Source organism: Heterocephalus glaber, unplaced genomic scaffold, assembly GCF_053883595.1.
Source record: "Heterocephalus glaber isolate CG9 unplaced genomic scaffold, H.glaber_assembly_v1.0 deba00001586, whole genome shotgun sequence".
Lineage (NCBI taxonomy): Eukaryota > Metazoa > Chordata > Mammalia > Rodentia > Bathyergidae > Heterocephalus > Heterocephalus glaber.
In genome coordinates, this window is record NW_028258364.1 from 2,794,825 (window position 1) to 2,809,084 (window position 14,260).

The window sequence follows — 14,260 nt, forward strand, 5'->3', positions numbered from 1 at the left end:
AAGAAGACATGAAGAATTCCAATTTTCTTCCCTTAAGTAAATTGATTTGATGAGTAAAACCACATCACCAACTAAAATAAACAAGAAGAGCAGAGAGACTGTTTAAAGGCTACACAGACTAGAATAGTTTCCATTTCAGATATCAGAAATTCAGATAAAGAACAGTTGCAGTTAATCCTTTTCCCCTCATAAGAGAACAGATAAAATGAATAAAACTTCAAATCTTTGGTTTCCATTCAAGCTGGTACCAGGAAACTGATAAAATTAATATAATGTTCAGTCTCTGGTTTCTATGCAGAGTGTCAGTTAAATATCCATCTGCCTTCCATTCCTGAAAGACTAATGAAATATTTATTATAGCATACAGAAGTATTAAATCCATCCCTGTTTCCATATAAAGCTCCTCTTTTAATACAGTTTTTAAATGAAATTTCCTTATGTTATTCTTCAGTTCAAACTGTTCTGTAAGATTTGGTACAACACAGGATGGCCATTTCTCCACTGACTAGAAATAAAAGAGGCTATTCTTCATGCTTTCAAGAAAACCTAGTACTTACTTCTGCAGTTAACACCTAAATAATGACTCATTACCTTTAAAACCTACAATTTTCAAACTTTCCAGTTTTTAAGAAAGCTGTATAAATTTTCATATTCATAGAAAGACCAGTCAAGGACAAAAAAAATGGTAATTATACAAGTTGCAAGGACAATGTTTTGTCTCCATAACAATTTAAACAGTTCCTGCTGGAAGAAGTCTGTTGGTCTAGTACAGAAAACAATCAGAAACTGAAGATAACAGTGACTACTTTTTTTTTTTTGACATGAGGTTTCCTCATGTTGTCCAGGCTGACTTTGAACTCCTGGGCTCAAGCGATCTCCTGCCTCTGACTCTGGAGTAGCTGGGACTTTAGTTATGCAACACCACGGATAGATAATGGCAATTTATTTTATCGCAGTCATGGGATACCACTTTATAACCTATGCAGAGCTCCCAGGGAAAGATGTAAAGTTCTAGCTAAAGACAGCTGCCTTCCCTCCATTGCAAACACAACCCTCCCCAAAGTCATGAGGCCCTGCTAATGTGACTTCACAGCTCAGACAATTTGTTAAGTCTAACTTTTCTCATAGATTCCTCTCAATTTAGTTTTGTTTAGTGGTTGTCACGTACCACTTTTCCATTACCATGGTCTTCCACAAAGTAAGCAGGTGGACCTAGGCTGCAGAACAAGAACTCAAAGCCCCAAGGACCTAATCAAGGTTGAAGAACGATGGAGTTCAATCTTCTTCACAACCTATCTACAAGACATTTAACGCAAATGATTTAATCAGCCTCTGCATCTCTTTTTTTAATCCTTAAGAGAATTCAATTCTCATTGAAATTCAACTCTAAGCAGGCTTGGTTCTTCCAAGTCCTTTCTCTAATAGCAAAAGAGCCAGGATAGTGTAGTGGATAAGAGAATTTGAAGCCCAATTTGGGCTCAAATATTGTTTATACAACTTACTAGCTGTGTAATCTTGTGGTACTTACTTAACATCCTTGATGAGAGACACTGTGAGGATTAAATGCTTAGAGCATGCTTGGCAGACATTAAGTACTATAGGAGGGCTTCAGTATGATCAGTATATTATTTTAGATATAATATTTAGATCTAAGACCTCAGACACTTAATGCAGGCTTAGTGGATGGAAGTTTGGTTAAACCTTTTGTTTTCTCATTTATAAAATGAGAGGTCTATATAACTAGATGATTCCTAGAGGATCTTCTAACTATAAAATGTTACCTTGCTTTGGATTATATTAATTTTTCTTCTTCCTTATAGCTCTGGTGTGATATAAATGGAAACTACTTTTCTATCTTAAGGAGAAAACTGAGGCACCAGAAAGGCAGCTAGCCTTGTTTTTGTTTTTGTTTAAAAAAGGAGCATCACTGACTCAGTCAGAATTGTGAAATTTCAATATGCGTCCTCACAGCTTAATAAATGACTGGCTTCCTTGCCACTAACATGGGGAGAATTGGACCTGGTTTTCATCTTGTTCAATATGTGGCTTTTCAGAATGGCTTCAGTCAGCATTTGCACATGCAAAATATATCTTTAATAACCTGTCACTAGGCCATCCTCCATTAATTTGTCTAAATCTACATTCTAGAACATTCTACCTCTTGGAGTAATGACCTTCAGATGTTTTCAGCACTATGCCTACTGTATTCCTCAAGGAACTTGGATAACTACACGGGTGGCTGACAATCCTCTCTCAAGCACCCATCTGAAGGCAATTTGAAGGGTGAGATACTAGCTATTACAGACCAATGATAAAAGAGGCATAGAGGACTGAAAAGGGAAAAAATTACCTCTCTTTCACTAGGTAAGTTATTATCTATTTTTTCCTACTTTGAGCTCGAAGTCCCTATGGAAAGAATATAGTGAACACCATGGAACAGAGAAAATTAGGTTACCTGCTTCTCAGAAATGAGGTGCACTTGCTCTGCCTTTGCAGAGCTCAGAGTCTGTGGGTCAGTGCTCCAAAAGCACTATGTTCTCATTGTGTCAAAAGCCCTAACAGAGGGACATGAGCATGAGATGGGAGGGGAGAGGGGTGAAAGGGAGGCTGATAAGAAAGGAACAAGGACAGGTAAGAATGGGGAAGAAAAGGCACAGCAAGAGGAAAGGGACTTGCCATCTTTATAGAGTAGAACACCTGACAAACTTTTCTCATTTAGACTCAGAAAGGGTTATGCTACTCAAATGCTTGCCAGAGAATCCTGAAGACGGGAACATGAGATTTAGATGCTGTTTATAATCCTTAGATATTCGGTAGTTTAATGATCGTCCCCTAGGACTCAGCTGTGTTTTCTCCTCTTTTCATTTCTTTACTTGTGATATTTTCCCATCTTTGAAAGGTTATCCGGAGTAATTCTTTAAGCCAGAGTAAAGGTGATTCTAAGCTTTACTAATATGGATTTAGCTGTCTTCAGGAGAAAATGATGAATAACAAATTCTCTTACCATCACTTCACTTAGATGACTTCTCGGGGTAGAACTGCAAACATTGCCATTTTTATTAAGTTATTAAAATATAATCTTAGATAATATTCCCTTTTATAGAATTTCTTTTGCAATCTTTGCAAACACATCAAGCAAAGTGTACAAAAATAAGGTTTATGTGACATCTGAAATAATGGCAAATAAACAAATTTAGAATTATGTTTTTATTACTGTCTCAAAATATAGAAGTGATATTTGGAAGTATTGTATCCAAATACTTTTCTAGACTCTCTTTCTAGAGTTTGGTGTTCACCTGAGTTTTGTCTTAGAGATGTTCCATTTTGGATATGGGTACCACGTAATAAATGTCTTCAAAGAGAATAGATACAAGATGATATTTATTTTCTTCTTTGTATTTTCCTACATTTTCAAAAAGTGTTTACAATCAGTATGTGTAGCTTTTGTATGAGGAAAAATGTTTTAATGGTTGAACAAGATTATACTAAAGACACAACAAAGGTTGATGATCATTTAGGGAGTTTGTTTTGTTATGGAAAGGGGAGAGAAAACTACTTTTTTTACTAGTTTCTTACAACTCCAGAGAAAAGTAGATTTTCCTTAATTTCAGTTATATTGCTATCTGCACTTGAATAAACCACTTAAATATGAAAAATCATATTAAGATGGGAAAGATAGACTAGTCACTCTTTCTGTGATATGACACCACAATACTGAAAAAAAAACAAGGTTAACTTAGCATCCAGAAAATAAGCCAAGGTACTGATGTCCACAGTCATCTTCTTAAGTGGAAAGCTTGCTGAAAAGTCTGATTGATTTTTACCAGAATTATGAAATAGCCTTTTGTTGTAGATTTAATAGCTATCATTCAAAATGTATAAGAGGATTTGATAATGGAGTAAAAAGTAAAATATTTTATAACTACTATATAATTTTTATAAAAATAATACTATTTGACTGTAGAAGATGTCCAGAAAGAAGTTCATGTGTTACAACAAACTCTGCGAATGCAGGGAAGAAAACAAAGTTCAATCATTTATTTGTATTTTGGGGTTGAGCTGACATCTATGGCTCACCAATCCAGATATATGTGTATTTGTGGAGCTGAGAAAGAGGAATTTGTCACATGACTTTAATAGTATTTAACATTTAATAGCATTTTATTGGTCTTAGATTTATTTTTATTCTAGGAGCATACAAAAGTTTGGCCCCTGAACATGGCTTTCACAACTAATAAGACTACAGAAAGGTGGAACCATATCTCCAAGCAATAACCAGGCATTGCACTGCCTCCAGGAACAATGCACCCCCTGGGGGAATTAAATAAACAACAACAAAAAAACTAATACTCTTGTGTTGGGTACCACCACGCTACCCACAAAACAGGAGGACACATTTGGGAGCCAGAGAAGGTCACTCCAAATCCCTCTTCTTAACAAAAAGGGGAGAATCTTGAGTTTTATTTAACGCTTACCCAGAACAGAGTGGCACCATAATTATTCTCTGATCCGGAATAAACACATCTCCAAAGCAAATTTATCACAGCACTATCGTTGGGGGGTGGGGGGGTGCCTGATCATCAAATCAACTCTGAAATACTCTCCCAATCCCTCGTGATCTGAAATCCACCGGATAGAAGTGAATCCAGAGCAAATATATTAGAGTCTGACTTAGAGAGAACTATGCGAGGGCCAGGCAGCAGCAGGAAGCCGGTGAGCGCAGGGCGGCGTGCGAGAGGCGAGCCGAGCTTACCTTGAACTCCTTCTCGATGTTGGCCAGCTTGGCCAGCTCATTGCTGAGCTCCAGGGCCGTGAGCACCGGGTCCTCGCTGGACAGGGACAGGTACGCCGGGCTGGCCAGCCCCTTGTAGGCGTTGATCCTCGAGCGCGAGTGGCTGAAGGAGTCGTGCCGCTGCTTCTCTGTGCAGTCCCCGCACTTGCAGAAGTAGTCATGCGGCCGCTCGATCCTGGCGCCCTTCATCAGCAGCATGTGCACCACCTCGTACTTCTGGCAGTGCGCCGCCAGGATGATGGGCGTGATATCCGGAGAGAAGCGCGTGCCGTCCTCGTCGTAGGCGTAGAAGTCGTCGTCCTGCAGCTCCTGCTCGCAGGGACTCAGGGTGAGGCGCTTGGTGGCGGCGAAGCCGGGGTGGTTGAGGATGGCCTCCACAATGCGCACGTAGCCCTTGCTAATGGCCAGCAGCAAGGCGTCGCCGATGCGCGCCAGGTTCTCCTTCTTGAGCAGCAGCTCGGTCACCTCCAGGTGCTCGTTGCCCACGGCCAGCTGCAGTGCGTTCTGGCCCATGTAGTCCACGCAGTTGACGTTCAGCGTCTTGGACTCCTCCAGCATCTTGCGCACCACTGGGATGTTGCCGTACTCGGCGGCGTCGAGGAAGCGCTCCTCCTCGGCCGTGAGGCTGGTGCCCCGGTCGTTGAACATGAAGGCTGGACCCCGGACCGCCTGGCGCCGGCCCTTCTCCCGCATCACCGTCATGCGCCTCAGGGATGGACTTCCCTCCATGAACCTGATCAGCAGCAACGATAAAGCAACTGTAGAACATTAGACCGTGCTGCTTTCCGCCACCACGCGTCACAACCCCTGCAGAACAGTGGCCGGCAGATGGCCAGGCCAGTTGCTAAGAACTCATGCAAATGTTACACCTGTTTCTGACAAGGGCTGCTGGACTCCAGAGAGGAGTTCGCAGGCCTTCCGAATGACAGCTCCGTCGTTTAGAAAATGTCACTGAGGTGAAATCATAATAAAAATTTGTTCACAAACCTTATCCTCTTTTGTGACCCCGATGCTAGTCCTCCTGGTACCTTGTGGCCATAATCTGTCTCCTCCTCTTAAAAGTCTTGGAAATCAAGGCATAGATACTTCACTTGGCACCAAAGCACTAGTCTTGAACACTAAAGGAAGCTAATTTTTTTCAAGAATTAGGCCAGAGCGAAATGTAAAAGACGCTAAGAAATAGAGAAGTAGATCTTTTGTAGATAGGAAGGGGATCTAGGGATGGAGAGGGGAAGGAAGGGAGAAGGAAAATGAAAAGGATTAAGATTCCATATGTAAGCATACCAACTCTCCATAATGAATGTGTTCGTTATGTATCACAAAAATGTAGTAATAAAAAATTTTGAAGATATACTACTAACACAGTAAATGGCATAAAAACAGCCAGTGGAATAAAGGATGCAGAAACAAAGTCATCCAACTACAACTGTCTGATTCTTGACAAAGGGTGCAAAAAATATACATTGGAGAGAAGACAACTTCTTTGACACATGGTGCTGGGGAAACTGGATAGCCACACGCAAGAGATGAAAACTTCATACCTAGCTCTCACTCTACAAAACCAATTCAAAGTGGACTGAAGAACTAGGTATAAGATGGGGAACTTAGAAACCACTAGAAGGAAACATAAGGGAGACATTTCAAGTCATGGGCACAGGCAAAGACTTCCTGAGTAGGACCCTGACAGCATAGGAAGTAACAGCAAAAATCAGCAAATAGGACTACATCAAATTAAAAGCTCTGGCACAGCAAAGGAAACAATCAACAGAGTGAAGAGTCAGCTTACAGAACAGGAGAAAATCTTTACCAGCTATTCTTCCAACAGAGAATTAATGTTTAAACTATATAAAGAACCAAAAATCTTAATATTAAAAAACACAAGTTATCCAATCAATACATGTGCAAATGTCCTGAACAGATGCTTGTCAAAAGAAGTACAAGGCTGGGCGTGGTGGCCCCCACACACTGGGAGACTGAGGCAAGAGGATTACAAGTTTGAGGACAGCCTGGATGATTTAGTAATTTCAATACATAGACTCAAAATAAAATATATTTAAAAGGGCTAGAGATGTAGCTCAGTGTGAAGGTCCTCGGTTCATTCCTCAGTACTGAAGAAAAAAAGGTACAAATGGTCAACACTTTTAGTCATTACAGAATGCAAATCAAAACTACATTGAGATTCCGTCTCACCCCAGTCAAAATGGCTATTATCAAGAATGCAAAAAAATGCTGGTAAGGATACAGGGGGGAAAGGAACTATTCCATATAGCTTGTGAGTGTGTATATTAGTACAGCCACCATGGAAATCAGTATAAAGTTTCCTCAAGAAACTAAAAATAGACATACCATTTGATCCAGCAATACCAATCCTTGGGATAGTCTTGAAAGAATTAAAGATAGCACACCACAGTGATTCCTGTACACCCATGTTTACTGCAGTGCAATTCATAATAGTCAACCTAAAGAGACAGTCTAGGTGCTCTTGAACAGATGAATAAAGAAAATATAGTATATGTACACAATGGAATATTATTCAGTCAGAAGAATGAAATTGTATCATTTACAGGAAGATGAATGGAACCAGACATCTTCATGTTAAGTGAAATGAGACTCAAAAGGTTTTATACTGCATGTTTTCTCTCATGTGAATCTAAAAAAAAATTTAAAAAGAAGACAGGAAAGTAGAAAGGAGATGATTAGAGAAGAGGAAGGGGATCAGGAGGACAGGAAGGGAAGTAGAGGAGGCAATGAAAGGGTAAAAATAAGTGCAGTAAGTATATTATATGCTTGCATGAATATGCTAAAATGAAACCCCTCCTTCTGTGTTACTAATAGGCACCAATAAAAGTCTTTTAAGACAGGGAGAGGAAAACATTATGCCAGAAAAACCTTCTAAAATAATTGCATACATTTAACTAAATAAAATCACACAAAGGGAGAAGTGGAGGGGGAGGGAGGGACAGAAAGAGAGAGAGAGAGGGAGGGAGAGAGAGAGAGAGAGAGAGATCAGTATTTCAGCAAAGTATCATCTTGCAAGATCCTAGTTTTAACTTTCTTTTTTTGAGATGGTCTCACTTTGTAGTTAAGGCTGGCCCTGAATTCACTTTTTAGTACATGTGCTGCTGAAGGGAGCACTGGCCCTGAACTCACTATGCAGCCTAGGTTGGACTCGAACACATGGCAATCCTCTTGCCTCAGCCTCCTGAATGTTGGGATTACAGGCATGCCCCACCAATCCTGGCTTAACATTTTCTCTTAAAGGGATCCCCTTAACCTTCCAAAAAACTTACAGGATTCATTTTTTCAATAGCCCAGAAAAGATTTAGCCAATATAAAATGTAAACATCAATATAAATTTACTTTAATAATTGTGCCTGTGTAATTAAGAATTTTTTAATTACTAGTATTGTTTTCTCTTTTGAACTAAAAGGATATGGTTTGATTTGTGGTTTTAAAATGACTAGTATTGGGCCGGGGATTTAGCTCAGTGGTTCCATTACCTGCCTGGAAAGCCCAAGGTCCCGAGTTGGATCCCTGGTACCAAAAAAAAAAAAAGAGTAGTATTACACTGTGAATGAAGCATCCAGAACAATGTGTACTGAAATCTTAACTCCAGCCACATCAGTCGAGATTTGACTGTGTTATAAGCTGTGTCATTAATTGATGTATAGTAATTTGAATCCATGTCAAATTTTTTTGTGATATTTGGTAAATAATTTCACTTCCTTATGTTTTCTTATCCCAAGTGTAAAATGGAAACCTATCAATTTCTCCAGATTTTCCTCATGAATTTAGAAGAAAAGCTTTTACAGGAATTGTGAGTCTGAAAAACGACGCTAACTAAAGAATTTTTTTTTTTTTTTGGTACTGGGGATCAAACTTGGGTCCTTCGGCTCGTGGGGCAGGCGGCGGAACCACTGAGCTAAATCCTCGGCCCTAAAGAAATATTTTTAACATTTATCATCTGTAATATTTCAGTGATTTGAACTGTATTTCAGTGCATCTTTACCATTTCTCAGTTCCAACATTTCTGCTGATTGAAATGCTCAAGATAACTTCCTTTAAAAAAATCTGTGATTTTTTTTTTTTTTTGGTATGCATTGTACCAAAAGGTACCAGGTAAAGCTTTATTCACATATCTGACTTCTGATGCAAAGAAGTCAAAGTTAAAAGTAAATGGCTAAGAAAGAAAATGCTTTAGTTCTATAACATATAGTCCAGAAACACATCCTAACATTGAGAAAATGGTGTTTATACAGCCAGTAGAGAGGACACTGGCCTCCAGGGGGCCTGGAGGTGGGTAACTAATTAGGGAGTCTCCTCAGCAGGAAGATTCAGAGGCAGTTACCACTGTCACTCACTTTGAAGCTCTGGGGGTCTCCAACCAGGAGAGGAGTACAGGAACCACTAGAAGAAGGCTTCTGGGGGGGGGGGGCAGGCAAATGTGGCCTGGCAAACCTGGGTCTATACAGGTGAGGAAACCAAAGATCCACAGAGAGGCTCGTTAATTTATCCAAGGGTAGGAATGCTGTAAGCAGCACCTCATTCTAGCTGCTCAGCTGGTGCCAGGCAATCAACTCTTACAATTAAATACATGTTTATATGTGCACATTTATACACGTATATATACATGTTTATAGCCATACATGCATTTGTAGGGGAAAGAGAACTTTCTTTTTCCATTTATGCCCTCTTGGACATTGAATAGTTTTAACCATAATTTGAATATTTATGTTAAAAATTATTTAGAACGTTTTATGTAATTTAATCCCTTAGTTAACAAAAAATTTTTTAAATGTAGGTATTTTTGGTAACCGTTATATTATCATCTTTTTTTTTTCAGTGAAATAAAGTCCGGTGTTTGGCTGTTTGTGGCAGATTTCAGATGTGTGGTGTGTGGGATTGTGTGTGGAAGGGAATGTGTGTGAGACAGGTTTAGGATTCAGGCTGCATGAGTGTGTGTTGGTATTACAATGATTTTTAGGTGGACAAGAACTGGGAAAGAAAAACTGTATAGAAGAAAATTTCTAACTCTAAAGGACTTTAAACAAATCTTTTAAATTGTATTATAAATACTGTAAGTAAAATAGTTTTATTACTATTAACAGTACGTGATTCAATAAGTTAACATTTTACCATTAAGCTACAAGCTGATACTCTTCAAATGGCTAGAGTTTTCATTTTATATAAAAGATTAATTTGTGCTTGCCATTGACACTGTTGATAGCTAAAAGGATATATCAATAAGAGAGAATACCTAGGCAGAATATATACATCTGCAGAATTCTAATCCATACTCAGATGAGTTGTCTTTGGGCAAATAGACTCACATTAAACCTTCTAGTAGAAGGGTTTTAAAATTTAATGATAGTTACCTGCAAAGTAAATCACTTAAAAAATCCACCATTTTTCCCTAGAGAGACTGATTTAAGAATACTAGAAAATGATTGTTTTGTGAAAAATTTCTTGGTATTTTGTAGCATTTTTAATTGTTTTAAATAAAAAATTTATTATATATATTTAAGATTTACAACTTGACATTATGGGGTACATATAAAAAGTATAAAGGTTATTACAATGAAGCAAATTAACATGTCCACCATCTCTCAATGACCTTTTTATGTTTTGTTTTTTATTTTGTTTTTTTGCAATGAAAGCAGCTAAACCTACTCATTTGACAAGAATCCCATACACAATACAATTTTATTTCCTAGAATCCTCGTGTTTTACATTAAATTTTTTAGTATTTTTAATTATTTTAATATTTCTTCTTTCAGAACCTATACCTCCACATCATATATTTAACTGAAATGTGTGATTTTGGTACTATACAACACAATCCACATGAGTCATTTTTATTCTATCTTTAAAAGATTCTAACACTGAGTTAAGCATGAAGTTAGATTTCTTAATCAGAACAAATTTTACTACTTCAGAATAAAAGAGCTGACTTAATGCTACTTATCTTCATAGTAAATCCACAATAGGAAATGTGTCCCCCCCCAGCATCTGTAGGATAGAAACTCGGGACCTTGCGCTTCCAGGCAGGCCCATCCCAGGCCCATCTTTTCTTTATTCTCCCCCCCCCCCCCCTCTCTCTCCCTGTCTTCCACTCTTGCGCTCTCTTCCACTTTTCTTACTGTGCTAAGATAAACTTCCTTAACCTGAACTGATGAAAATGCCCTGAGTCAACACCCAAATCATCCATAATGCATAAGCATGGCCCCAGTCTCATCTGGTCATAGCAGGGCATCTCTTCTAGCATGAGAAGTAAGGAACGAGGATGAATAGGAGAGGAAGATGCTTAACTCTAGTAATGTTAACATTAAAATTTTTTTTCCAGGAATTTTCCTACTTTCAGATCCTCATCCAGTGCTTTGACTCATCAGCACTGCAGGACTACACTCTGCAGGGACTTCCTAATAGAAGCCTTGGAGTCCCACTGACCTAAAATCAGAGGCTCTACAGGGCCACGTTTAAATTTCTTCACTTGGGCTAGTACAGATAAGTAGTAATATCTGGCCGCTATGGACTAAATTGTATCCCTCCAAAATTTCTATGTTGAAACCCTAACCCCTAATATGATAGTATTTGGAAGTGGGGCCTTTGGGAAATTTTGTTAGGCTCAGCTGAGCTCATGAGGTGAGGCTCTTGTGATGGGCTTAGTGCCCTTAAAGGTGAGATATGGAGAACTTGCTTCTCATCCTCCATCCCACCTCCATCAAGAAAGCAGCCATATGCAAGGCAGTTAAAAAAAAAAAAAAGACCTGGCCAGAACCTGATCATGCTGCCACTCTGATCTCAGATTTCTGGACTCCAGAGGCGCAAGGAAATAAATTTCTGTTTTTAAGCCACCCAGTCAAAGGTATTTTGTTGTGTCAGCCAGAGCCAACTAAGACACTGACTACGCATTTTAAGGCAAAAAGCTATTTTTACGTGTGTTTTGCCAAACAAGCAGAAGATAAGTTTGTTCTGAGAAATATTTTTGGTGCATCCACTGGGAATCCTTTGCTCTGTGCTATTCAGAAGCAAAAATATATGTAACACTCTTTAGGTTTCATAACTCTGTCATCAGACCTCTAACAGTGTTTCTTGAGGGCCAACCTCCTCCAGATCAATTAAAGTGCCTGTTAAAATGTAGGTTTCTGGGTCTCATTCCAGATGAACTAAATTGGAATCTTTCAGGGGTGGGGCCTTGGAATATGTACTTTAAGTGAACATCCTTTACAGATTTTATGTATGCTACAATTTGGGAATCTCTAGCATAAAGCAATGGAGGTATCCTGAATCAATTACCCCAGGTTATGAGGCATTTAAGCAACTGTCACATTGGCACAGCCAAAAGTGAAGTCAAAAGTGACATATTTGAGTAGCAAAAGCTAAAAGACACATAATCTTACATTCATTCTGCAGCTCTAAGCTCTGTTACTATTTAAAATTTAACCTCCAGGAAGCTGCTTACCACAGTCAATATGCAGCCTACAGAAATGCCTGAACCCGTGACCACTTAACACCATGCCCCTGCTTGGATCAAGAAGTGATATTTTTAAAAAAATCACTATTTTCTCAGAAACTTCAATCAAATAGTTAAAGAGATTGTTTATTATAGTGCTCATTGTACTTCTGTAAGAATTCATGTGCTAAAGTCAATCTGGAATTCTGTTTTAAGAAGCCTCTCCAGATCAGTTTTTGTCTTTTAATCTAATATAAAACTCTATAATTCTTTTTATTTCTTGCCTTCTTTGGGGGGGGGCTAAGGTCTCTAGGAATTTTGCTTAGAACTAAAAGTCATCACCATTACTATTTGATCCTGACTTCTGGCAGTCTTTTTTCCTCCTTCCTATTTCTTACATAGACTTTATAAACTAATTATTCTATGTTCCATGTATTTTATTTCTTTTTTAAAAAAAGAGTATGAATAAAGACTCATTTGTGGCACACTGCACACATTCCTGTACAATGAAATCATGTTTTATTTAGCATTATGCACAGAGTTCATCTCAGTGCCCAGGGGAGAGCAGTACTCAATAAATATCTGTTCGATTCAATTCCTTGTCTTCTCTCCTGGACTTAGGACCCACAAGTACAATACATATCCTCTGGCCACTTGAAAACACCCCAAATCATCTTCTCCTTTAAACCAGCTTCTCGCCTAATGTTTGTTTCTCAGGTTAGTTAATCAGGCTTGGAAACTTCAAGGACATCTGTGACTCACTATCCTGATCCCACTAGTCACAGAATTCTGGAGATTCCCCTTGGAAACGTTCCTTATAGTAAACCCTTCCTTCCTATGTGCACTACCTGCACCATCCTCCAGGGCTTTATCCACCTCAGGATCACTATGACAACTTTCCAACAGAGAGGGCCTCAGGAAAGGCAAGTAAACTTTACTGAGTGCCTGATACAGATGTAGTGTTTCATATTTAATTTCTAGAATAAAGCTGTGATGCAGGTATGATTTTCTCTGCTTCATAAAGAAGAAAGTTGGCCTCAAAGGAAGCTTCCCAAGGTCACACAGAGGGTAATATGCTGAACAACCTAGAATTAGTCTGACTCTTACTCATCTTAGTGTTTCCTGTGGCTGCTGATTCTTCTCTTTATGAACCATAACCATCTTCAACATCCTACTTTTCTTAAACTCTGCTTTTACCCAGCCATACTTCTCTTAAAAAAAAAAATAGCAGCCCCTACTGCACATGTTGTAGAGTCTAGACTCCTCTGGCTGACTCTCAGGGATGTGCACAACCCACTCCACCCTGCCTACCCAATCTCTGTCCCTTGTTCCTCAGGTTCTTTCTTCACTGTCTTGTAAACATATTGTTCTGCTTATTTCTGCACTATCAAGGGTATTCCTGTACCATCAAGGATATTTTTTGAAAATGTGTTAAAATACTCTTCTCTTTTGCCTTTCCAAGTATAAGATCTTCACCCTGTTGACTCAGGACGCTGCATATATGGAGGGAGGGGTATATCTGGGTGGGTGTATTTAGGGGAAGGTAGGGAAAAATTTTATTCATTCATTCATTGTGGTACTTGGGATTGAACCCAAGGAACACTGAGTTATACCCCTACCCCTACTTTTTTTTTTTTTTACACATTTTATTTTGAGACAGGGTCCTGCTAAGTTGCCAGGCCTAGTCTTGATCTTGTGAACTTCCAGCTTCAGCCTCTTGAGTAGTGGGGATTACAGTCACGTGTCACCATGCCAAGTGAGAAGATAAATTTTAGAGGAGGATTACAAAGAAAATGATTAAGGTAATGTTCCAATTTTTACAAGAAAAATCAGATTTTGCAAGCAGAATTTGGGAAAAGGAAAATTGTATCATAGAAGCATTTGCTCATTTCCCTTACTTCTCTAATTCATTCTGGAGGAACCTGATCATAGAGAGCTCTCTTCATGCCAATAGGATAGCTCTCCCCCTTTGACAGCAAAGCTCTGATACTTACTGTCCTGGGTGATGAAAGAAA

The 14,260-nt window shown here is 38.9% G+C and overlaps 1 protein-coding gene across 7 annotated transcripts in view; it reads right to left on the reverse strand.

Moving 5' to 3' along the window:
* Trpc3 (transient receptor potential cation channel subfamily C member 3) overlaps positions 1-14,260 on the reverse strand; it is a 77,925-nt gene that overhangs the window by 51,523 nt on the left and 12,142 nt on the right. For all 7 annotated transcript variants that reach the window (XM_087193255.1, XM_013075907.3, XM_013075909.3 and 4 more), the window contains exon 2: positions 4,754-5,525. In XM_087193255.1, coding sequence (XP_087049381.1) covers positions 4,754-5,525 — 772 coding nt within the window. The remainder of the gene's footprint in view (positions 1-4,753; positions 5,526-14,260) is intronic.